Genomic DNA, 27047 nt, shown 5'->3' on the forward strand with positions numbered 1-27047 from the left:
TTATCAGGCTTAGGCTGGTTGTTTTCAGACAATAGAAAAGCCTCAGGGGTACAACTTCTTGCTGCCCATTGCCAGTCCTCAACATGCAACAGAAATGCTTGGGCTGCACTGGAGTGTCTCCATCACTTCCCAGAAATGCTGTCACTGTAAAGGTCCCTGCTTTTCCACTGCTTACATGAACAAAAAGATGAATGGGAACTATAAATTGGTAAACCCAGACTTCCTCCCAGAACGCCCATCATAAAGACAGCAGCAAACCTTGCAATAAAGGAGTTCACTATTGCAGATGTCCCCCACAGGTTGCCTCCACCACTGGGGTATCTCCAGGATCACGAGAAAAAGAAAGGGTATAGGGAAAAACTCATTCCCACAAGCACACATCAAACAATCCTTGGGGTGAGTAAGCAGTTAATTCTTAGACCCTTTCTCTCTCAAAACTGGGACACATCAGGACTTTGAAGTCTTAAATAATCCCCACAGTAGACACCCCCAATCCCAGGGAACTGTGTGTGCTAGCAGCAAGAGAAAGAAATTTCCCTACTCCTACATAATCATAAGTGACTTTGTGCTTAATTTTATTTCTATTAAATAGTTCCCTTCACTGAGCAAAAGAGTACTAGAAATGAACATGTACCAGAAAAATGCAGCAAGTTAAACCAATGACTCAGGCTGGCAGTAGTACAGACAGAAAGACCCACTTCCCTTCCGACACTCCCTTCCCAAGTTTCTTAACTCCATATTCAAAGCAAAATACCTAAGTCATAGGAAGAAGGAAACAGCCGTGCTAATACACACTTTATCACAAGGATGTCAAAACCAGTAGTAAGGAGGTTTCATGTCTCTTCTACTAAAAAGGGGTATCTTGCCATCAGGGAAGGAGCCACTGTAGCCCTTTCTGCTGGTCTTTAGTTCTAGCTAGTGTAAATAGCAGAATACACCTGTATTTTTTCACCACAATTGTTTTGTTGCTATTAATAAGCAAAATCAAATCACTGTATTTCCCACTCTATTTTTTACTACCTTTAATACCATAGTATTTAACATAATGGTGACAAAAAGAAGCATTTACTGCAAGTTGTCCTAATACTTCTGAGACTACAGTCTAAAAGCTAGTTAAGGCAAAACATTAAAAAACCAAACACAGGATCATACCCTTAAATGGCCAAAGGGACTAAATTGCTTAGAAACACACTTATCTCACTGCATTAACAGTCAGTGATGGCATTAGTACAGGTGTGCTTGAGTCCAGATCATCATCAAGGATTTGTTATAATTCCCTGTATTTCTGAAATCAAGTTGAGCTATGACTTATCACAATGTAGACTGCATATATATGATATAGAAAATCTTGATTTATGCCTCTACTATGTGACTTTCTAGAAAGCTTGTGAAAATACACTTAAATTTGCAAACACCACAGAAATCTTGATTCTTTGCAGAAACTATGAAAAAAGAATGTTAGGCTTATGTGAAAATGTGTTTTTCCCATTGTTCCAGTTGTGAACACCAGTCCCATATTACTTTAAAAGTGAGCAAGATAAATAAAAATATTCTTACAGAATATGCTATCATTTGTCATTTGCTACTGCAGATTAATTATATCTGAAGTCTGGCCATATATATTAACAGACTCTCATCAATATAAGTGCACACTTATATACGTAATGTGCATTGCACATTCTGTCTAGACAGCAAAAGGTTGTATGAACACTACAGTTTTAATTCAACTTCACAAAAGCAAACAGTCATAAGGTTCAAATGAAAGGTCAGAGGGAGAGCAAGCAGGAAAACATTTGGATTTCCACTGACACCCAGAAATATTAGCTCAAAAAAAGCAGAATAAAAGCACATTTCTTACCTTCACCTACCATAGAAACACCTATTGACATGCCCATGAACTTGCTTTTGGTCCATACGTGAGCGTTCACACACATTTTCTTCTCCTTGCACTCACAGTAAAAGCAAGATACTGGTGGATGATGAGACACTTGTTCAGCTACAAACCTCAGCTTGTAGCACGTGGACTGGTCCTGGCCAAGCTCCTTGTCTGAGTCCTTAGAAACCGTGGAGGCACCATTAGTTCTGAATGCTTTCACTTTATCTTTAGGCACATCCCACGAGCAATGAAACGTTTCACCAATTATAGGGTTATAGGGCTTCTTGGCAACTGCTCCCTTTCGGCCTTCATGAAAAGCTGTTAGATAATACTCCACAAAGCAGATAATTCTTTCCTCGGGAGTGGCTCCAGCTGCAATTGACAAAAACAGGTCTGGATGGGCCATGAAATTTGCATACATCTCCAGCAGGGATCTTTTCTCCAAAATAAATGTTGGAAGCACTACCTGTATGCAAAGCAGACAAAGGCAGATATGATTTCCCTGTGATCACACTAGCAGGGGGAAAGGGGGGGAGAGCAGTTAGGATAGCTGTAATTCTGGCCCTGCCAAATTTCAGGATAGAGTATTTTCCTCCCATGTCACAGTAATTTAATTCTCTTTGCAGTGTAAATAATGAGCAAAGGAAAAAGCAGCGGCCTTGATACCCACGCAGGCTGCTTCCTATTTCGTTGTGACTTTTAAGAGCAGCTCACACGACAGGGACGGGCTGTTCCACCCACATGGAAATCCGCCTTTTCCTCTCCTCTCAGTTAACAAACCACCCATTGTTTTCCTTGTTTACATGACATGAAAACGTACTTTGATACAAACTAATTTACATCAAACATCAACAAGCCAAAATAATCATAACCCTCCAAAATGGGAGGGTCACACCCTCCCAAACCACCAGAAGATGAGTATTTTACATGAATGTACACATCACCAACCTCTAAGTGGTGGAGAGTGTCAGGGGTACATCTATCCTTTCTGTGAAACATCTGTGCTCCATATTGCACTCGTAGGCTCCTAACCATCCACTATACATGGGTTAGATCCCTTCCAGCCTCTAATGAACCAGCCCAAGGAGATCCAGCCACAACCAAATCATAAACAAATCTCAAGTCTATTTTCAAGTAAAAAACCACTCCAAGGACCTTTCCCAGGAGGCTACAGACAAGAAAACACTCTTCATTTGCTCTACAGTACCATCCCCTCACTTTTAGATGGTACCACGTTACTGTGGTGGGCCCCTGCATGGCTTTGCTTTATTTCACACAAGTTGAAACAAAAACTGCACAAACCATTACATTGATATCATGGGACTTGAGAGGCCTCCATGGGCCCAGAAAAAAAACTGGGACAGAGCACTAAGCAGTCTGCCCTGGAGGGAGCCAGCCCCAAGTGATTTGGATGCAGTCTCAAGTGCCTTCTCTAGCAATGAAGATGTTGCCAAAGTCACTCACTTCACAATAACACTTTGTTAGAAGTTTCCAGTGAAACATCCGGAAGGGCACTGCAAGACAAACAAGGGCTATGGGACATAATTTATTTCTCTCCCTTCTTTCTCCTCCATGCTCCACCCCCTTGTGCAGGGCTGTCCCAAGGGATCTCAAAGGTTGCTCTCGCATGACCAAAAGGAACTTCTGGCGCACACAAATTTATCTTGGTGAATCCAAGTGGCTCAATGATGCCAGATGCAAACCAACAGCTGTCCTCTATTACAGCAATTCTTCTGCTTTCCTCTTTAATTCTTCATTGCATTTCCTTTCTCCCTTTCCCAAAAGCAAGGGTTATTTACAGGAGGCAGGGAGCCATTGTTCATCACAAACACATTTGCTTTCCCCCTGCTGCCCCAACTTGCTATTCCAACTAGGACCAAAGCACAGATCAGCCCTTTTGGGTCCCATGGATAATGAAATAGAAGCTGTCAAACTTTTATTAATCATTCAGTCCTTCTCAAAGAGAACTTGTAAATATGAACAAGAATTCCAGTCACAGCAGCTTAAACAGACAACACAGCCACACAGCAAGTCACAGTACTTCCACTGCAAAAAGAGAGAGAACTGCTGGGCTTGGTAACTTATCTGCTTCTTTGCTCTCTCCTTCTATATTTTATATTTACACACATACAGTCCTTTATGGGCTAATAATTTTTACAATTTGAGATATAAATCAAGCAAAGTTCCATCTGTAATATTCCTCTGACTCTACTCTCTAAGCCTTGAGGACTCCTCATGGTTTCTGCTACCAACCTACTGAGGCCCCGAATGATGAAGGACCTTAATTTTACACTATGTGTGACAGATTATTGAGTGCTAAAGACAGCCTGCAGTCTTCATGGTGGTGTGACAGTGACAGGCTGAGGAGATTGGTTTTCAAAAGTGAAATCCAAAATTTTGGAAGGCAAAGTGGAAAGCCAGTAGATTTTGTATTTTTAGCTCTTTAAACAACTCCATCTTACTTGCAGCATTCTCATTCTGACCAAATACTCATCATCCAATATAATCTTAAAAAAAATGCAACTCAGCAGTTGAGATCCTCAATTCAAGTTCTCATTTTAATATAAATTGTACACTAAAAGATCAGGTTATCAGAGAGTGATAGCAAAAAAGTGACAGCAGAACATATTAAAAAATGTCCAATAACTTCTGTCTAGGAATATCAGGAGTACCTATCGTGAGTTCACTGCAGAGACTTGAAAGGGCAAACTCATTTGAATAAACAGGACTCTGCATCTCATTATGTCCAAGCACCTCTCTCTAAGACAGTGAACTTTATTAGCACAAACAGAGGAGAAGAAAACTGCAGACTATACTTAAGATGATGCAAATTTTATGGTACAACATCAAGATTGCCATGGGTTCATCCCCTTGACTTGGTATCTCCTCCCTTAAGTCCTAGATGTGTGCTTTGCTTAACACAGCTACACCAACACTGCCACTAAATGAGACATGATGAATCACTGGACTTTTATTATTGAGTTTCAAGAATCAGTTTAAAATCTAAGTAAGGCCTGAACTCCAGCTCAAATGATCTTGCTTTAGAAGCCCAACTAAGCTGGAAATGACATCCTTGATTGTACAGGAAATCCACTGAACAACTGAATTGTTTCCACACAAGGAGGCAGAACTATGAAATAGAAATACTTCAGTTTTAAAGCTTACACAACTGCAGTATTACAAAATATGCCTACAAAACATTGCCTTTTACTAAATAATCTCATAGCCTCAGAGTTTCAATATGCAACACTGCCACACACTAGTACAGCAAAAAAAAAAAAAAAATCACACCAATCACTTTTTTTTAATTTGTCTTATCTTGATTTCTGCAGAAATAAGAAAAATAAAAATAAATTACTTTGGAAGTGCACAGCATTCTTCTTGCCAGCACTGGGCTGTCATGCACTTGTGCTAGCACTCTAGCTTTGAAAGGAATGAGGTTTTCAATTCTTCTGCAGCCAGACAGAATGAAATGTCCAGAAAAATACACTTAGGACCTATGTTCTTTATACTGGCTTTGGACAGGACTACGATTTTTTTTTTAATTGCGTAAGAAGTCAAAACTGACTGATTTTTCCCTCTGAGAATTTTTTCCTCTTTTGCCAGCATGACAACCAACTGGACAAAAGAAACTCTCTAGAATAAATACCAAGTTGCTAAAGTCTGAAGCAAAAGAATCTCCTGACTGCATTCCAAAATGTTAGAATAATCTATTCTTATTCTTTCTCAGGCTTCAGATGAAAATAAAGCCATTTAAGAGACAGTCTTCCATTTTCACTGAGGTTAAAAAAACAATACTATTTCAGAACTTGATTATAACCTCCTACGTTTGAATTCTTTTAATTAGAACTAATGCAACTGAGAAAAATGAGCAAGACTTCTTAAGAACAGAGATATTTATCCCCACTGCTATTTACTATGAGGCAAAACTTGGGTGTCGGCAACATTCCCTACTTTCCTCAGAAACCCAACCAAGGTACCTCAATGCTGAGATATCCTTCTCCTAGAGGTGTAAAAGCTTTCTTTTCACTGTCATGTGTGTCATTGTGGGAATACAAGCTATTTTCATGCCACTTATATTTTAAAATTACAAGGCAAAAGTATACTGGCAAGCAAAGTAAAAACTTATGACGTGAACACATCACAATGATAATTTACAACAGGCTGACATTCTGCAGAATTACTGGCAGCCCTTCTACACAGAATGGCAACCTTTTATTTTTAGCACATATTTACTGCATAGGGAAGGTGAGGGAATGCAGGGGTGTGATCACCCATCTGTACAAACTGTTAGCATTAACTGCAATCCATTTGCCAACAAAGATGCTATTTGCCAACAAAGGCTGTCCATGGGTTTTGGCACTATTTTTCACTTTTTAAAAGTCTAAAGAACAAACAATTTATAAACTTGTTTTTTTCCCCCAGCAATTCCAGTTTTAAATTAGGCTTAAAGTCCTAGCCCAGTCCAAAGCATCAGTTCTGTACCACATTCTGCTGCTGTGAACTGCTCCCCACTCTCTCCAGCAGCTGTTGAAGTCCATTTGGCCACCAAAGAGTTTAGTTTTTTCTAGCAAACCCCCACACAGATTTGATACTTCACTGCAGGTGCTCTCCTCCACAGTATTTTTGCTCTTTAACTCCGCACTAAAATACAGAGCAGCATGACACATTCCAGAAGTGAAGCATTCCTACAACATTAAATGTGGAGGTCTTCACTGTGGGAAACTGCTGCAGCACAGACAAGGCCACAGCTAACACATGTCATCAACCCATAGAAAAAGCTGCTGTTTTCTCTGATATGGAATGTGAAGATAATGATAATGCATCCAGAACTTAAAGCCACCAAGGGCTCAGAAAAAGCTGTCTGTTCATGTGAGTATCATGCAGCAATTCGTAACTCACAGAAGAAACTAAAGACACCGCCCTAGGGTGGAAGGCACAGGAAAATGGAAACATGTAAAAACATCCTCTGGTATCAGCAACTACTGTGCCACAACCACTTCCAGCAGAAGGCGATGAGCATCAAGGTGCTCTGAAACCTGAATTTCAGAGGAATAATCAAAAATGGGAAGAAGTGCAGCCAACAAACCCAGCTTTACCATCACACGTCAGCAGCCCTAAGGGCCTCATGTCAGTAAGCAAAGTTGATAAAAAAAGCAGCCAGCTGTCCTGTATTTTTTTTTAATCCTCAAAATGGGCAGAAAAGTGACGTGCACATGTGGCATGTCTCATTAATACTTATCATATGTGTATTCGTGCATCACACAGACTACAGAGAGATCTAACTCTGCCATATGCCTGTTTCTCTTTTCATTTCAACATTTATCATTATCTTTAAAAACTGTGCTCTAAGAACACTGTGTAAGAAATAGGTTACCATATATGTATATACCCTCATATTTTTCTTTTAAGCATCTATGCTTCTCTTATTTACAGGAACTTCTCTTATTTACATTAACTGTGTGTCTTTGGGTTTTGCCTACTCTGCTGTGACAAAAAGATGACAGTGGAACACAGCAAAGAAAAATCTTGTTCATTGCCAAAGACAAAATGTTTTGAAGACACAAGAACCATGGATGAGAAATCGTAGTCTAGTTTGAACATTATAGATTCAGACAGCCTTAGAAAACCAACACAGAAAAGAGAAGAGTTAAGAAAAAGGGAGAATGTAAGAAAAATAAAATGAACTGTGTATAACCCCAGACATACTAAAAAGTGACAGGTATAAATTATTCAAAATGAAATGATGAAATTTTTGTTCTATTTAGAATAAAACATTAATTTCTGTGCATCTACTCAGCAACAGAAAACAGGATTGCTCAGTCTTAAAAATGTAAGTATTTTAAAACACTGTCAATTGTTCCAGAGAAAGCACAAAAAAACTATATTGAAAAAACCTTATTTAGTAAGAAAGTTATAGTTTTTGATTAATATGTAAGACCAAAAGAGAAGCAGATGAACTTCTCAGAATATCAAAATGCTCATGAGAACAACTTCCTGCAAATCTACGTCATGTGCCAGAAAAATTCCCTGGGTCCTTATAAACTTTGTATTATTTGTTGAGAGTGTCAAAATGAGCTCTTATTTGTGAAAAGTGGATTACAGGAGTTTTATTTGGGGGATTTTTAAGTAGAAAACCCTTGTGGATGGAAAGGATATTCCATATATTTACAAAAATCTGCTTGATTATTTATTAAGCCCCATAAGAAGGTTTCACTGGAATGCAGGACTATTCAAAAAGAAGCACTCCCTGCCTCTTTAACATCTATCTCATTTCCAAAATTCTAAGGACTTAAGGGAAAATTTCTCTGTCAGTCACTATAATTTCTCTGCTCATATCAGCATGGATAAGCTCGTGACAATACTGGTTCTAGGACCAGAAGAATGTACAGAAAGTTAAACTGGTGAGCAGCTCAACACAGACAGGAACTGATACACTGAAGAATGTAATTTCTTTACTGTCATTGGTTTTTTTGAAGGTGATGTGCAATTAAATGGAATCCACAAAGTTGTAATGTAAACGTGTATATCCTTCATCCCTATAATTACCATTATTGTTCCTCAAACCCTCAGTGCACCCTGACGTACTTGTGAGGTTACATACACAACATATGGAAAGACTTGCAAAAAAATAAGCAAGAGTTTTGGAGGATTTTTTCTTCTTCTTTTTTCTTTCCCTCCCCCTCCATCTCTGAAATATCTGATATGGTCACTTCATGTAAAAAAAGCCTGCCTAGCAAGATATCTCTTGCATTCCATAGCTCTCTGGGACCACACTTTTATAAAGAGTAAAACTTCCCTGTCCGCAGGGGCAAAACACACTCACAAGAACTGGACATGCACACAAACACACAGAAGGATGAGAAGAAGAAACAATAATGAACAAATATAAAAGAGGTATGGTGTTCATACCCTGGTAAGGTCCATGCCAAGTTTGAGCTGAGAGATGAGATGGAGAATTACACTACGTTGATCATCCATGACTCCTAAATCCTCCTCTTCATTATCTTCAGTATCTGTCATTTCATCTTCAACTAGGATCAACTCAGAAGCTGAATGCTGAAATGAAAAGAAACGTCACCATCTGGACAAAAAAAACCAGAATGGGTATTTTTTTCCCCCCCATTATATATATTTTAAAATGGAGCTGTCTCGACAGAACTAAAGACAGCTCTCTGTTAAAACCAAGAAAATAAACAAATTCAAAATAAGTTAAAAAATCCAGTGATGGGTTCATAAAACATTTTGATCCTTTTCTCAGAAAGTACTAAGTATCAGATGCTAATTTACATACTCTCTTCTTACATTTATACTGCAGTGATGCCAGATAAAGCTCATAGCATATTTAAGTAACAAGTTATCTTTCACTGAAGTACACAGTTGAAAATGAGTCTCCAAGTTTGTTTCATAAATGTCTCCAGCAAATATTCATGTCATACATAGATGTCGCATGACCCAATTTCACACAATTTTTTTCCTTTCTCTATGCAATTTCCAAGTTAGATATTTAAGAAAGTCAATATATTAACTAAAGAAGATAAAAAGACAACTATAATTAAAGAACACACCTTTTCAAAAAACCCAAAGACATTAGATTTTGGGAGGCAGAGCAGTGCCGTAAGTCTTTATGACTATGGCAACACTTCACCACTTCACAGCACAATGCCAGTGCTGCTGAGTTTCCAAAAATACAAGCTGAAGATCAATAGAGAGACATCATGCCAGTCCCTTCAAGATGAACTTTACAGCAAAAGGGATAATGACTTGTGATATTTTATTTTTCCTCAGGGTTTACAATGTATTACTAACAATAATCCAAACAGGTGGTAGTTGCTTTGTTCAATCCATTGAAACCACTCTGCAAGCCTCCCAGATATAGATATTCAAGTAAAGTTTTTGTACTTCAAGGGAAAAAAAAATGGGTTATGTAGATGAAAAATTACAGCCCAGCATGTCATTACTGCCCAAAGATTCCATGCTGTAAATGAGACAACACTCCCTGCAAAAGTTAGCATTCTTTCATGCTAAATTGCATTTCTGCAGAAACAGCTAGTTCATTACATAAAACAAGAAATTTTCATCTCACTGTGGAAGCCTATGCAACTAGAAAGTTTCACTAAAACCAGCTGATACCTAGAATTAGGTTTCAAAGGAATATTTCTGAATGATCACATTAGAGACCCCTCAGGTGAACTGCAGCTTGTGTAAGGGGAGTTTCTTTGAAATTTAGTTACTACAGAGGTTTCCACAATTTGAATAAAGTACTTTCTCTTTTTTTTTTTATAATTATATAAACGGTTAGGTAGCTCTTCCTAAAAGAATAGCTATTTGGTGATACCCAAGGACATCTGCAAGACACTTTACAGTTGCTTTATTTAGAAAGTAGAATATGTAGATTACATAAAACAGAATCTGGTGAGCTGTAACCTCAACAGCTTGGAGCTTTTCAAAAGGACAAAACCACACTTTCTTCTTCCCACTCCCTCGGAAAAGAAAAGGAGAGAACGGTAAGCCTTTTTCTCCCAAAATGCACAGCATTATTATCCAACTGATGCCTCACTGACAAGTTCAATTAACATAAAACCTGACAACCTCATACAAAATTATCAGTAGGGGAGGCATAAAGCACCGAAGCCTGGCTCAGTCGTACAGGCTACAATTCATGTGGAGGGAGCATGGAAAAAGCAGTATCAGAACTTACAGTAGATGCTTCCACAGGAGGCTTCCCTTTGATCCAGCTTGACCTCATTGAGAGCACTGAGCTACTGAATAGGCTGTGCTGCTTCTGTTACTGCCATGAACCGAGCTTGCGGCAAACAAGCTCCAGCAGGAATTAACAGCGCTACAAAAAAAGCAAGGGAACCTCCCCTCCTCACTCCCACCCCCTCTTTTTTTTTTTTTTTTCTTCTTTTTTTTTTTTTTTTTTTTTTGCTATCTGAGGGGCTGGAGAGTGTGCACCGGATGGCAATCTGCTCCTTGCATTTCCAGTCACATGGCATTGAGATCAGTGAGCTTAACTGCACAGAGCTCCAACTGGGAAATGGTGCTGCTGTTCCCAGAGGATATCCTGATCGGCGCTTCTCCAGCAGGGAGGGGAAAGGGCACAAATGTGTGTGAGTGTGCACAAGTACGAGACAGAAAGAGGACAGAAAGAGAGCATGATAGCAGGTAGCATCCTTTTACGTGAGCATGTAACAGCTGCACAGCCTTAAGTTGTTAACAGCATCAGAAAACAAACAAATTACCCGTTACCAGTTTGCAGACTAAATCACATATCAAGAATTTTCTTTTTCTCCCAAAGACTGCACGTTCACCCAGGGATAGAAAATCCTTCTTTCTTTCTTGATGAAGTAGGTATTAGGTTTTCCTTGCCTTTTAACTGTTACTAACAAAATAGCAACCAACTCAGAATACTCTGTGAAATTACCTCTCTCTGCTACCCTACAAAACATCCACGGTCAGAGCAAGCCACCCTATGGACACTTCGGGTGCTCAGGAAAGTAGCACTTGTATTGTAAATGAAAGCCTTTCTGCTCATCAGGGAAGATAAATCCAGTGTAACATTAGGATCAACTGTGTTTAATGAGTACACTGTAAAGACTAAAATTTTAATTACCTTAACTATCCCTATTCTAAGGACTTGTACAAGGTCACAAAAAAACCCCACAACTCTGCTATTACAGTCATTAACACACTAGTGACCTTCAGTGAATGACAGCAGTTGTCTGCATCTTTTCTCACTTTCCAAGGAAAAGAATTTAAAGAAGCAGTTTACAATTTATGCTACATGAACTGAAGAGCAATCATCTTCAGCAAGCAATATCCTTTCTGTATTTCCCTCTCTCCTCATTAGCTGCTCTAGGTAACTATTAAATAGGTTTTTAGGAGCACATTAACTAATACATATTTCTTTAACACATTTTCTTGAACACAAGTGTAAGCACAACACAGGGTGACTGGACACACAGTCACAAAATACAAAGCTAGTGTATCTTTAGAGTGTCATAAAAGTCCAACCATTCTTTAATTCTTTTTCTTTCCATGAAAATAGCATGCAGTTTAGTAATATCTAGTGCGTAAGCATTCAACAGAATGCAAAGGATTATGTGGAGTGATTACCCTTTAACGGCAGCTTTTCTGAATTATCAGACACAGACTTTTTTTTACCTCCTCCTGTAAAACGTAACTGCAAAACTGACCTAGGAAAGCAGCGACCTGCTCCATTTTTGTGTGGTCAGAACATAATGTAAAAGCTATTGAGTTGCGCACTGCCCAGCCTGGGAACAAACAGCACAGCCCAGCTTAGGTGCTGACCCTGAGAAATCCAATACTGAACCAGTTACAAACAACCACAAAAAAGGGGCTTATACCAAAAATCAATTTAATCAAAATCAGTCTCCAATACTGGGCTGAAGCACCAGCATTTTTCAGAAAAATCTGAAGAGAAAATAAAAGATAATTTCTAAAAATCCCACGAAGGGATGCAGTTCAAAGTTTTAAATGCCAAAGACATGAAAATACACACCGGCAGAGAGCTATTTTAAACAGGTCACCTCATTAGAACTGGGATCGATTAATTTAGAGAGGTCATCTGCTGGGATACAAAACGGATGTTCTAGTCAGCAGTCTCCATCAGAAAACATGCTGATTCTTTTTTAACAGATGAAACCTGTAAGGGAAAGAAATTGTTTCTGAAGGAAACATTCTGCATTTAAAAAACATGCCTTTAGGAAGAAGACACTTTGAGCCTGGGATAGAATCACAGAGTTAAAATCTACATTTCTGTGAAAGGGCAAATGTGCCTCTGTCCTTCTAAAGCTTCTTCTCTAAGTTAATTTTTCAAGTTAACTGCTGTGCTGGAAATTAACTGTTAAGTAATTAATACAGATATACAGCTCAGAGCTTGGTTTTCCAACATATTTCACAAACCATATCATGCAACAATACTGTCAAGAATGACCTCGGTCTCTCATCTTGCTTATTTGTTGGAGGGGAAGAAAGGAACATACAGAATCACAGCTTCATTTAGGTTGGAACAGACTTCTGGAGGTCTTCTCGTCCCATACCCTGCTCAAGCAGGCACACATAGAACCAGTTGCCCAGGACTGTGTCCAGCTAAGTTTTGATTATCTCCATGGATGGAGACCTCACAATTTCTCTGTCCAGACTGCCAAGGTCTCTCTCCGCAGCAGCACAACCCTGCAGCTCATCAGCCACTTCTCCCAGGTTTTTCATCACCTACAGACTTTACAAAGGAGTGCACTCTGCATCATCATCCAGGTCATTAATGAAGATGTGGAACAGTACCAGCCCCAGTATTAACCCCTGGGGTACACCACTAGTGACTGGCCTCTAACTGGACCTCACATCACTGATCACAACCCTCTGGGCTGAGTTGTTCAGTTTTAAATCCATCTCACTGCCCACTTATCTAATACATACCCTGTCTGCTTGTCTGTGAGGATGTTAGGGAACACAGGGTCAAAAACCTTACAACACCAAGGCAAACAACATCCACTGTTCTCCCCATAAGCACCAAGCTAGTCACTTCATTGCAGAGGGTTATCATGTTGGTTAAGCATGATTTCCCCTTTGAAAATCCGTTATGATTACACCTAATTGCCTTCTTGTCCTTTATATGATTGGAGACACTTTCCAGGGTTAGTTCCTCCACCACCTTCTCAGGGACTGAGGAGAGGCTGACAAACCTGCAGCTCCTCAGATTCTACCAGAGCACCCAGACATGTTGCTTCTTGCCCTTTTTGAAAAAAAATGAATGACATTCATTTTCCTCTAGTCTTCATGACCCTCTCCCAAACTCCATAACTGTTAGAGACCCTGGAGCTGTATTTGTGCAGCTTGAGTGCTGCCTAACCTGTTCCCCCTCCACTAAGGGTCAGTCTACCTCCAGACTTTCCCTCTGATCTCAGAGATCTGTTACCAGTAAAGACCACAGTAAGGAAGGTGTAGCATAACTCAGCCTTTTCTCCACCCCGGCAGTAAGCAGAGACCATGTGTATCCTGACAGGAAGAATATGAGGACCTCATATTCTTCATATAATTACAAAAAAACAAAAAAACAAAAAACCAAGAAACAAAAAAACCCTCTAAGAATCTTCATTTAGGCATGAACATTTTTTTTATGTACTATAAAAAGGACTGTAGTCAGGAGCAAGAGGACGAATCTAAAGGAACTTACAACATCCAGATAAAAATATATCATTTTGTAATATTTCAAGGGAAGTATTCTTTTAAGTCCTTCTGTGTTAAAAAAAATGCAAATTATTAAAAAAAAAAACCCCACTGTATGAAACATATCTGCATCAAGAGAAAGACAGAATAAGTTAGAAGCAATATTAAACAGAATTAGCCTTTTCAGACTGGACAAGGGTTGTCATATTTTCTGCAGAGTCCTCTAATTGTCATTGGTTCTACTAGTGCACATGAAAGTCAAAGGCCTCGCTTTGATTTTCAGATTCCCTTCAATAATGACACAGGTTTGCAAGCATCATTTACACTTGCATTTGTGTAACTTGAGAGCTTGCAAGCAGGTTTTCTGTGGGTGTAAGATTAAATATAACTCTGTAAGGTCAGGGAGCTTTAGCACATTTACACTAATGTGAGAAATTGGCCCTGTAAGATTTTCACCAGTTTCAATACTAAAGTTAGAATTCCTTTTGTAAAGTGCATACAGTAGGAACACCCCAAAGTAGTAACATCTAATGAGCTGATAGATTCTTGAAGGGCTTGTCACTGGAGCAGAAATGACAAAACTGCACTAGCTTGCATGCGCCACTTGTCTTCTCTTCTTCCATCAGGCACCACACGTATTTAATTGCACTTACTACTAGCTCTAGAATGCACCTGACAGAAAAGCATGCAAGCTTACTGCACCCATCCCTCATTAGCAGTGATTTGAATCTTGTCCAGTAAGTTGTACTTACTGAAGTATTTTATACACAGACTAGCATATTGTCATGCTGCTGTGGTGGGCTGACCTCGGCTAGGAGCCAGGTGCCCACCAAAACCAGTCTTTCCTCCTCAGCTGTATAGGAAAGAGAAAATACAATGGAGAGCTCCTAGGTTAAGGAGAGGGAGAAATCACTGACCCATTACCTCATGGCTAACACAGACTTGACTTGGGGAAATTAGTTTCCTTTATTACCAATGAAATAGAAGTATGGTAATGAGAAAATAAAACCAAATATTGAACACCATCACCCACCACTTCTTCCTAGGCTTAACTTTACTACCTCCTACCAGCTTCTCCACAGTGGTGCAGGGGGACAGGGAATGGGACTTGCTGTCAGTACTTCACACCTTGCCTGAGAGGAACTGCAATTCAGACTCTTCCCCTGCTCCAGTACAGACTCCCTCCCAATGGGGACAGTCATCCACAAACTTGGCCAACATGAGTCCTTCCCATGGGCTGCAGTTCTTCACGAACTGCTCCTCCATGGGTCACTTCCACAGGGTACAATCCTTCAGGCACAGGCTGCTCCAGCATAGGTCCCCCATGGGGGGTCACAAGTCCTATCAGCAAACCTGCTCCAGCATGGGCTTCTCTCCACTCAGGTCCATTGATCCTACAGGAACCTATTCCAGGATAAGCTTCCACAGAATCATAGCCTTCTGCTCAAGCACAGGTTCCTCCAGGGGCTGCAGAGGGACAGACTGACTCACCATGGTCTGCACCATGGGCTGCAGAATGCCTGCTCCAGCAGCTGGGCCATCTCATGTCTTTGCCCTCCTTCTTCACTGACCTTGGTCTCTGCAGTTGCTTCTCTTACATTCTCACTCCTCTCTCTGCTGCTGTTCTGCAGGATTCCCTTTTTCCTCCCTTCTTAAGTCTGTTATCCCAGAGGCACTGCCACCATCAGTGATGGGCTCAGCCTCAGCCAGCAGCAGGTGCATCCTGGAGCCAGGCTGGCATTGGCTGTGTCCAACAAGGAGGAAGCTTCCAGCAGCTTCTCACAGGTACCAACCCTGTAGCCCCCTCACTACAGAAATGTTGCCACACAAACCCACGATAGGCTTTGAAAGGCAGAATCATTCCCATATAGAAAACTGAAATTAACAGAAACTAAAGAGAAACTTTGTTTACTTCAACCTAAATCTTGAAACAAAATGAAGTCTGAAACACATTTACTACTTACTGTGAAGACTCATTCCTGAAATCATCCTCATCTACTCACTTCTTCTCTAACTTCTAAATGCATTGTCATATACAGATTATCAAGCCTAATCTTAACTATAAGGCAGTAAAACTTTGTAATACCCAACAAGCTCCTGTATCTCTTCATATAACCTTTTCTACTCTTCAAGAACAGTTGAAATAAAATATAATAAAACAGAAAATACTCTTCTCAACGTTTATCATCACACAATGTAAGCAGAGGAAGGTGAAAAATGGGGTTGGTAAAGTGGTGGTGAAGTCAGATCATTGCTTGAGCCCTGACCTCCATCTTACTGTAGTCTTATTTATGCTTTGCTTCTGGTGCTATCTGTCACTGATCCCTACAAAGAATGAGCAGATCAAAGATAAAACCTCAAACAAACACATCGACATCCCATACACCCACTGTAATGCTGGCACCTGGATACCAAAGTTACAGTGACTTTCGAAGAGACTTAAGGCTGCCCAGTGTTCAAGGCTTGATGTTTTCAAAGCCTAATGAGCTCACAAGCGAAGCAGATCTTAAACAAAGAATTTAGAGAGCAAACCTTAATACCTGTGTACACCTCCATTTCATCCTGGAAAAGGTTTCTTAAAGGTAGCAAAATAGGCAGGCTCCGCTCAGCTGCATTTTTAAAAATTGCTCGGAATATTTCACAGGAGCTGTTCCCTATCATGCAAAAAGTCTGCCACCTCAAGGGGGAACTCACCCTCCTCAAACCCCAAAACACACACCACACAGTCACACTTCTCCTAGCATTCAGTCATTAGAGCTTAGCTCTAACAATGAAGAACCAAAATTAAAGTTAACTTTTAAAACATCAAAGCAAGTACTAGAGGATGAGAATCAGGTGAGAAGGATTCCACAATGAAAAAGTGAACACACCGTAACTCACACACACCATCACCATGACAAGCAAAAATACCACTTTCCTTTTGTCCTCTACATACAGAACCAATCAGCAAGACAGTTACTTTCTCCTTCATATAACAAAGGAAAAATGGCATAATAGGTAGGTTTTCTACTTACCCTAAACTATGTATACCAAGAAAAATAATCCAGGCATATCTATCTGAATAGGTAAATAACTGCAGCATCTGAGTTTGGGTTGTGACAGTGGGGTCAAAGTGTTTACGTAACTGTGGATACATCATTCAGCGCTAATAAGTCAAATCAGGTATTACTTGATAGAAAAAGCTTACATCAGGAAGAAATGTCTACAGAGTGCCCAGAAATTATTTTCTTGACAAATTTGTTATTTGTGTTCAGTAATTCAGGTCTCCAGAGAAAATAAAATTCTTCAAACTAGGACCATCAAAGATTAAAATATCTCTTTTTTGTGTGTATGGATAATTTGTATACATTTTGTGGTTTGTTGCTTGGGGTTTTTTTTTTTACTGAATATGCTAAACATACTTGACGTTCAGAAAATCTCTCCAGCTAGGGACAAGTGCAAGGATCAAAGTGTGGCAATGCAAGCAATCTGTCTATCACACAAGATTAATTGGATACAATGTGTAATAGCAGAGACATCTACTAAACCCAGAAATATCTATCCTTCTTCAGGAGATATCCCATCACTGCAAAGCAAGCAAGCAAAATAGAAATGCATCTTGATACTAACACTGCACAGACAGGCTGACACACAGACAATGCAAGCAAAGAAAACTATCACAAAACCTCTACTGTAGGTGGCAAACAGGTCTGCAATCTTCTTCCTTCTCAACAAAAACAATCTGCCAGGCATCTGGAGACAAGCACATTATCCAGACAGTCACCATTTAGAGAGCTTTACTAATGCCTTTTTGTTAATGTTTTGCAGGAGTATCTCTGGGAACAGAACTCTTTTCATCATTAAAGAACAAGCTCAAAAAGCTTCCTTTTCCTACTCTGCAGATGTGTTTTACTCTGACCTCTGACTATATTTAGGGCTGAACATAACAATGTAGCAGTGACGAGGACCAGATAATAAGAGACTTCAGAAGAAAAAGGACTAGATTCTTGTTTAAAGAATAGGAGCAAACGCATGTAACATGAAACAAAGAGCATTTATGTTTACACTGCCGCATAGCCTGTGCACGCATTCAGAAAAAAAATATTCAAAGCTAACTCTGAAAGTGATTATGTTTAAAAATAAAGAATCAATCAGTGACTGAACATCCTGTTAAACAGAGATTCTCATCTGGGTTACCTATAGCACTGTAATCCTGTTACACACCAAGCAATGTTCATTGGACAACTTTTTCCCCGCATGTTCATATTTTCTTCATAAGACAATTCCTCCTGCAAAAATCAATTTTCATAAACCTAAGACAGTCAGTTCTGAAAACAGGCTGAAAAGCACCTAATTCCCAAGCCCAGACTCCACAGGAAAAGATAAAGTATCAGTTACCAGTCCACCCATGCTTGTGAGCACCTTTCATGAAACGAGGGCTACTGAAGTACAGAACTGTTTAATCTGAATCCTGAAATACAAGGGGACTTTGCAGTATTGCATAAATTCAGTAAGAACTGGGAATAAATACATTTCATCACTCATATCATCAGGAAGAAATAGTAACATGAGACTATAAAACAAAATTCACAGAGAGAAAAGCCCCACGGACTTGTCCTAAATTAAAGCAAAAAAACCTTGAAGGCTAACATAAATCACAACCATATGATAAAGAGTATCACATCATAAATAGTTTTAATAAAATCTATTCCTAATGCAACACAGATACTAGAGAAGAACAATTTCCTGAAAAATATTCAGTTTTATTTTGTGAATTAAATTTTTTAGAAGCAAGATGGCTAGAAACAGAGTATCTGACACTATCCAAAATAAGTGAACAAGCTCACAAAGCTCACAAAGCACAGGACAGATTCCAGTAACTGGCCAGGAAGCACTTCACACACTACAATGGGTCTGAAAGTCACATGTTTCTAACTTTTGGGAAGCTAGAGACAAAAGACTCCACTGAGCTGCAGGTACAGTGCAGGAGAGGAGCATGGGGGAAAGCCTGGCAGAAGCAACACTGTAGATATCCCCCTATATCACAAGGCGTCGTCTCTAGAATGAGATCCTTGGGGAGAAACCTGAAAAATTTGGTTCTTCAGGCCTCATATTCCCATGAAGAAAGGGAAGACAAACACCTTCTAGAAAGGGTCCCAGAAAGGTCCCTTTTAGCTGCTCACCAGCCAGTACAGCACAAGGAGTATGATGCCTTTCCTTATCAAACAACCCTTTGCTCACACTGACAAAATCCCTGGAGAAATTACAAGGTTTTGTGCAGAGAGGCTGTGGGATCTCCACTGTGGGAGATGTTCAAGATTTGGCTGGACAAGCTGACCTGATTAGCACTGCTTTAGCAGCGTTGAGCTGCAGGACCTCCGCAGGTCCCTTTCAAGCCAGAATACTCTATGATTCCATTATGATTCTGCCTGCAATGCCCAGTAACTGAAAAGTTAGGAAGTGACAGAGCTGAAGTCATTTAGCCAGCTGTAATTCTCTTTTATGTCGCTTTGTATGCTAGCTGAGCAAATTTATGGCAGAAAAATACTGCCACATTAGTCAATAATACACCACTCACATATGCAAAGAGGGCCCAAAAAGATGGACAACTACAAATTTAACCTTTACAATCATCGGGTCTTGCAATACCAATCTATATGTAAATCCAGTTCTCACAGTGCTATTTTCTTGCATGCAGTATCACATGTCAGCATACTTGTAAGAGGACAGAAATTGTAAAGATGTGTTAATACAAGCAGTATTAACAGTCTTGCCACAAGACAACACATTTATTAAACCACCCTGACACTTCCTGCAATTTTTTTGCTCATCCACTACACACATTGTTGATAAAAACACAGAACTCAAAAAACCCACAAACAAACAAAAAACCCAAACAAAAACCCTTAAGTCTTTCAAAAGAAAACCGAATCATAAATCACCAGGAGAACATTCAACATATATTTGGAACAAATTAGGCCTAGAAGATTATCTCATTTTATATGTCTAACTTCTTGAGCCAGTGGAACTCTCTACTTGAAAAGCTTCTAATTCAGATAGAATTACTCTCAGTCTGATGAATCAATTGGTTGGTCCATCTCAGACTCTCTATAATGTAGAAGAGTTCTGCCTTTTTCACCTGCTCCTTCCAACTCCTCCTCTGAGAGGAATTTTTAGAATTAAATTCTGTTACCATAGCTGTGATTTCTTTCCACATTTTGGGCTTTTCAAATAAAGAACCACTACAGTGCATCAGCACAAACTGAAACCCCTTTTTTTTTTTTCCTATCAAGACCAGACAGAACAGCTGAAGCCAGTTTGGATGACGTTTCACTAAGCAAGATAAAGCAATGCCAACCTGAGACAAACTCTCCCTGTAGGAGAGTCCAGCCCAACTTTAGTAAAGTCTAAATAAGTAACTGACAGTCTTAATGAGATGGGTAAGATTTCTAATGTCAGTATGCCCAAATCCACATATATACACATACTAAGAAATAAAACTGACATCACAAAGCAAATTAACTGGCACATAACAAATTGGCACACAATCCTGAAATAAAATTAAGATTGACTTCAGAGTTTGTTTAGCAGAGGGCACAAGTTTTATACCGAATAGAGTATGCAATTGCTCCACTTAGAGTTAATTTTTAAGCCTTACTGCAAGGAAACCCAAGTTCTTTATATTCCAATGATTAGTTTTTACTGACTTTCACTAGTAATTACAGAATGCCACATGAATCAGAACCTCATGTTTATTCAAATTAGAAGCAGATTTGGTATTAAAGCTTTTTTTTTTTTTTTTACATGGAGTATTACTCTCAATTATATAGATAGCAGCTGGCACACATGCATTTTGGAGGTGGAAATGACTCAATAATATGTAGTGGTTTTGGCTGCTGATAAAATTTTTATTAATTATTTGCATAAACAGTTTTACTAGAGGACTGTTTGCTGACAAAGTAGCTATTGCAGAAAGCTAGCAAAAAAAGAAATCAACATTAGCTAGATTATCTTAGTCATTGTCAATGCTGCTGTAGCAGGCTTAGGGTCATTTAATTCTACTTTTAGTCTAATTGTACATTTAATCCTTAAAATATACATTCCCTTGATTATCCTTAAATATACCTTCAATTGATTACCTCAGATTTCATTTTTTAGATGGTCTGCATACTGAATGGATTAACTGGTACCATCTTTGCCTAGAGATTAATTTAGCTAAATCATTACAAGCCATTCACTGTGCTTTTCAGCCCAAAAAGTACTTAATCATGCAGAGGACAAAAAGCAGAGCACATTCAGAAATCCTGTAATGCCTGTACTAAACAGTGAAAAGGGACTCTGTAATACTGCAAACATTACTTTCCAATCCTGATCTATTGTTCTTCCATTACTGCACTTGTGGCTAGCACTGTATGTTCATGGCTAAGCTCATCTCCCAACATCAATTATACACATTTCTGTCAAGTACAAATGGGAATTAGGACAATAGGAACAAATTAAACTAGGAAACAATCCACAGACCTGGGAAAGTCTGCTGAGACACAGATAAAGAAAGGTAAATATTGAATTAGAAGTAATTTCTTGCATCCAGCTTAGTTTCTAAAATTGCGTGAGCATTTTTAAAATTCTTTCTTAGTATCTCTAATACATTCTGTAATAGCTCTAAAGTCATACTAGGATATATACTAATATGCAGATAAAAACAAATTACAGCTTTAAAGAAACTATCATCTGAAGAAACAGGGAAAAAATACATAAACTTATAAAATTAAACGATTCAGTACATCCTCTAAATAGTACAGTTGAAAACATTTGAAAACATCATGGTTCAAATCATCCAGGGGACCAAAATATCTTTAACAACCTGGACTTGACTGCCCTTGCAATCACTATCACAATTAAAACCTGGTTTAGCAGTTAGATAATCAGAGCTAAAGGCTCAATCCTACAGAGCTAAAACTTCAATCCTATTAAAAACACACTTCAATTTGGAGCATGCGTACAGCTGCTCATGCACACAAGCAAGGGAAAGTTAGGGACAGGAAAGCAGAGAGATTGCACAGATACCAGATCCACAGGATGGGAAGAATCAGCTGGCATGGCATTTTAAGGCATAAAAATCACATGAAGAGGGTTATATCGCAGATGTAGCTACAGAACAATTTAAAAAATTATTCTTAACTAAACTGCTAGATCCAAAGAAAATTATTCCTTCCCTTTCAGACCCCCCATAAGAACAGCCTGTTACCTATTTGTATTTGGCTGTCAGGAGAAGCATTTGGCCTGCAGTCACACTTTATCAGCTCAGAGGAGGAATTCTGACACCCAAAATGACAATTAGTTGAACTGGAACAGTAGCTCACCCAAGAAAGTGATTCACATCTTTACTCTACTTTGGCACCAAGTTTATTACAACTGAATTTACTATGAGATTGAAACTAATTAATTTCAGTACTTCTTGAAAGGAATTTCAACATTATTAAACCTTAAATGAAGAAAGCAGGGTCCCATTTATGGCAGACTGGACAGAGGCCAAGTTCACAACACAGTTCTGAAGAGTGTACCTCTGGCATATTCCACACCAGACTTGTAGTGTTCTGCTTTAAGGGAAAACCCTAAAAATTACCTTGAAATTATAACACAAAGTATGCTAAAAAATCCAAAGTGGTTCACTAGGGGATGCACAGGAGTATTTTACATCAGCTCACATCAGATGGAGAACAGTTCTGCACAGCTCAGCGCTCACTCCTTCCATCTGATGTTTCAGGTGGACAGATCAAAAAAAAAAAAACAAAAAAACAAAAAACCTTACTAAAATTTGGAGACTTAAAAAACATTTTAAAAAAACTCTGTAGAAAATAAGAGACGAAATTGCTTGATCTGGAAATTAACTGTCAGGGGTTGTTTCTTTTAGTAAAGATAATAGGCTTTAACTTCACGCTGTCCTACATCACAGCTCTAAAAGAATAATAGGCAAGGAACACATAAGAAAATAATCTCTGTCAAAGAATCTTTCATTCTCTGAACTAGTTTAAGTAGTATCTCAAATGATACCCCTGCATTTGGAAGAAGGAAACACCCTAAATAAAACAAAGCACACAAACACCAACATATTATCAAAAGAGGACAATCTTTAGTTTCTACCTTATTTCACCAGGGAAGAAACTCTGCATTCCTGAAACCCTAATGTGTGACAGACCAAAAAGAAAAGTTTTACTTTGGTTATCTAGCGCATCAAAGCTCAGCTCCAGAGCTTTCTACATCCCCCAATAATGCTTAAGTATTCAAATAAAATTGCACTAGATGAACCTTGTTATTCCAGAGAATTGTAAAGATCCACACTTCTCCATAAACATATAAAAACCATAGCAGAAAACAAGTCACTGGTTTGTTAATGATGCTGCTTAATGCACACTGCAAAGTGTCTGAATGTTGTGCTGAGAATTAGCACAGTGAGCACTAACCACACTCAGCCCCTTGCTCATGGTGTCAGGAAACTGCTGCCATTGGCAAGCAGCTATATGGGAAAGATTCCTCAGCAGTCACGCACAGCCCCTCTGCCCCAGCATAACATCTCTGTCTTCTTCTTAAAATCACTCCTGATCCACATACCTAAAATTATGATTTCCTTATAATGTTCTGTAATACAAGCAGCTGAGTCTGCTCGTCCTCAGGGGTAGCCATTTAATGGCATTTTCTATTTCAGACTAGAGGTCAATTCACAATTTCTTTGGTCAGTACATCTACTATACCACCCTGAGAGTTAGCCAAAAAGCTCTCTCCCGTTCCTTTGGCGTATAGCTTCTGACTAAGAGATAGCGGTTATACCATAAAGTTACAGATTTTTTTAAAAATAAAAATCTAGACCCAGTCAAGGAGATTGGAATTAATTTTGATAGCACTGATACAGGAACTAGCACTTTCTTCTCATAACTTCTGTAAAATCAAGGCTTTTACATTGGCAGGTATATTTGCAAAGTTGAGCCCCATTAATACCCCAGCAGCTTCTTCATGAAACAGAGATTATCCAGTGCCTAGTTTGGTTTTCTTTAACAGAAAATTACAAAGAGCAATAAGCTTTATTTGAATGACACTTGTAGATTCCTCTTTTCTTCTAAAAGAAGCTATCAGATACATTAAAAAAAGAAATCTGGGTATTCAGTGTTAATAAAGCGTCAACTAATAACATCTATAAGCATTTTCTCATTCTCCACTGATGTCACCACTGTTACTAACAACAAAGTATGTGGACTACAAACAAGTGATGATTTGCATTTGCTTTTATGTATTATTACACATACTATATAATTAGCACAGTCAGTGTTTCTATACCTTTGAAAATAAACTGCCTACTCAGTGCCAGATCTAGGCTCTTGCCTTGGACACAAAAGGCCACAATATATTTAAAAATATTATTATATCCTGCACACATAATTGTTGAATTGCATTAAATCAAACATCTCTGAAAACTTTGGGTGTGTAAGACATCATCTCCTGGGTGACTACCTGGCTCAGAGAGCAATCTTACCAAGGTAACTGTTAAGTTTCTCCAAAGAAAGTCATCAAAATTATCAAAACTGAAAAGCGTACCAGCTATATTTTAAAAAACGCTTCGAATTCAGAGCCAACAGTATCAATCTCAGATATTACACACATAGAGATTCATTGTAAGGGAAGATGCAAGCTCGTAAAGAGCTTCCAGGAATGAATCCTGGTTCAAGCCACCTCCTCAAGGCAAAACCAAATTTCCACTCCTTAAACTGTATTACTACCTAACAAAAATTACCTGCCTGATTCCAGCTGCTTCTTGTTGCTCCACCAATCCACAAACTTCTACTTACTGTTTCCACCAAAAACACCACCTCAAGCTGACCTTTTCATAACTGAAAAATCTTACTCTCTTTCTCCTCCCATCTCTTTTTCTTCTTTTTTAGTGGCTAATGCCCCAGGGCCTCCAGAGGCAGGCTGCTGATTTCAGGAAAACTGCCCACAAAGCACTGAGGATTCTGTACAATAAACAGTGCTACACTTCCTTGCTTATATCCATCCCTTCAAGGGTACTCCCTTCTCAAAAAATCTTGAGTTCCACAAGCAGAGCAGTACCTCAAGCAACACACACAAGCTATCACTGTCTCTGATCAGCAAATAAACAGGAGAGGATTGGACTCATTTAAAAAAAACTGTCATTTAAAACATGGCATAAATGGCTCAATTCAACCGCAAAACGATATCTTAATGTGAGTAAAATCAGCTGCTGCTTTTTATGTTCTTGCTGCAAAGTCCATGCTTCCACATGCCATTTGGCTTCAGTAGATGACCAAGAATTAAACAAAACAAACAACAACAACAACAAAAAAACCAACCTAAAAGACCCTAATGAAACAGACTTCAGTGGTTCAGTAAGTAGCAACTCCCAAAACAATACTCTTAAATACCCTCGTCTTAAAAACACACTATAAGAAGTACACTTGTCTTACCTGAAAAAAGAAATTACACAACTTCCTAATAAAAAGTAATTACAGGTAATTTAAACATTTTGGTTAAGGACAATAGGAGTAATAGAATTCAAAATTACTTTCTGAGGACAGAGGACCAAAGGAACACGTAATATTAAAAAAAATTAATCTGGTTTCCCTGTGAATTTTTTGAACTATATTCAATTCAAGATACTACAAAAGAACTGGAAAAACAGCTTTATTGATGTCTCCAGCCATTACATATTTTGTTAAAGGCAATGTAATTAAATTTAAGCCATTCCAATTGCCAAGAGCATTCACTAGTTTCTTCAGCTCTTTCTTCCCAGTTCCCCAGGTCTCACATGCTCCAGGTGCCCTATAATCTGTAGGGTCTCAGAGTGAAGTGTTTTCCTGTTGGGCAGCACTGGTAACTGAAGCAGACAGTAGAAGCTGAAGAAGTTTGTCATGATGAGAGATTTTCAGCGCGTGAGATGTCTGATATGCAGCTGTGAGTCTTCTCAAAGAGTGGATGCTTCAGAACTGCCCTTTACCAAGTAAATGCCACAAAAGCACAAATCAGCTGGTTGATGCAGGATGATGTGGACAATTTCTGCCCATAATCACTTAACAGGAAAAGGGATCAGGAAATAACATAGTTTTTCAACTCAAAGAACAGTCAGCTATACTCAAGAGATGCCCAAGAGCAAACAGGAAGAACAAGCAGCAAGCAAATGTTGCGTTCCTAGTGTCTCCTGTCTAACTCAAACCAGAACGAAAAATAAATAAATAAGGGGTTTTGGCACCAGAAGATAGAAACATGTACTGACAGCCTGTTGATTGCTTTTCAGATCAGGAAGGAGACTGTACACTTGCCAACGTTTGCTGATCTAAGTACCTCAGAGAAGCAAAAGCACAGACCAATATCATCAACATATTTTTCAAGTTTTTTGAGTGCATATTTGCATGAAACTTATCATTTTCACAAGTAACTTCAAACAAAGAGTATACTATAAAGACGAAATACAATAATTAATCAATGAAAGCATCCACCATCACACATGGTTTGCATCTAGCCAACGACCTACAGAGACCAAGCATGCTTACCTCAGTGTTTGGTTGTAGTGCCTGCGCATCCTGGGCTGCAGATGGAACTATTGCCCATGTAATGTTGGCACTAGCAGATGATAAGGAGCTGAGGGCACCATTTTTCAGTTGCTCTGTGGAGTGTGACTTGGGCCCAGACCATCCCAGGATACCTTCTGAAGCAGAAAATAGGTATCAGCTTGCAAGAGAAAGATTACAGATTTCTTCCATTCACCTCACCATTCTACCGATACAAATGAGTTGTATCTCCTGTATGCTTCCATGCACATCTTCACATTAGTAACAAATGATCTTGTACTCTCTGAAGTAGCTTACACAGTATCTCAAATGATACCCCTCCCTTTGGAAGCAGGAAAAAACCCAAATAACCAAAGTAAGCATCTTATAGGCCGATTTATCTGTGATTTTTTTAAGTCAATGAATGTTACTCCGACCACCAG

The 27047-nt window shown here is 39.0% G+C and overlaps 1 protein-coding gene across 2 annotated transcripts in view; it reads right to left on the reverse strand.

The window, feature by feature from the left end:
* The window catches only part of OSBPL10 (oxysterol binding protein like 10), a 114166-nt gene that overhangs the window by 13917 nt on the left and 73202 nt on the right, over window positions 1-27047 (reverse strand). Inside the window, exons 6-8 of one of the 2 annotated variants that reach the window (XM_085051174.1) lie at window positions 26608-26762; window positions 8789-8935; window positions 1859-2342 (exon numbers count right to left, since the gene is read on the reverse strand). In XM_085051174.1, coding sequence (XP_084907300.1) covers window positions 1859-2342; window positions 8789-8935; window positions 26608-26762 — 786 coding nt within the window. The remainder of the gene's footprint in view (window positions 1-1858; window positions 2343-8788; window positions 8936-26607; window positions 26763-27047) is intronic. The other variant, XM_085051175.1, reaches the window with a different exon arrangement.

The sequence above is a fragment of the Lichenostomus cassidix genome, chromosome 2 (genome assembly GCF_008360975.1).
Source record: "Lichenostomus cassidix isolate B80296 chromosome 2, HeHo_3.0, whole genome shotgun sequence".
NCBI lineage: Eukaryota > Metazoa > Chordata > Aves > Passeriformes > Meliphagidae > Lichenostomus > Lichenostomus cassidix.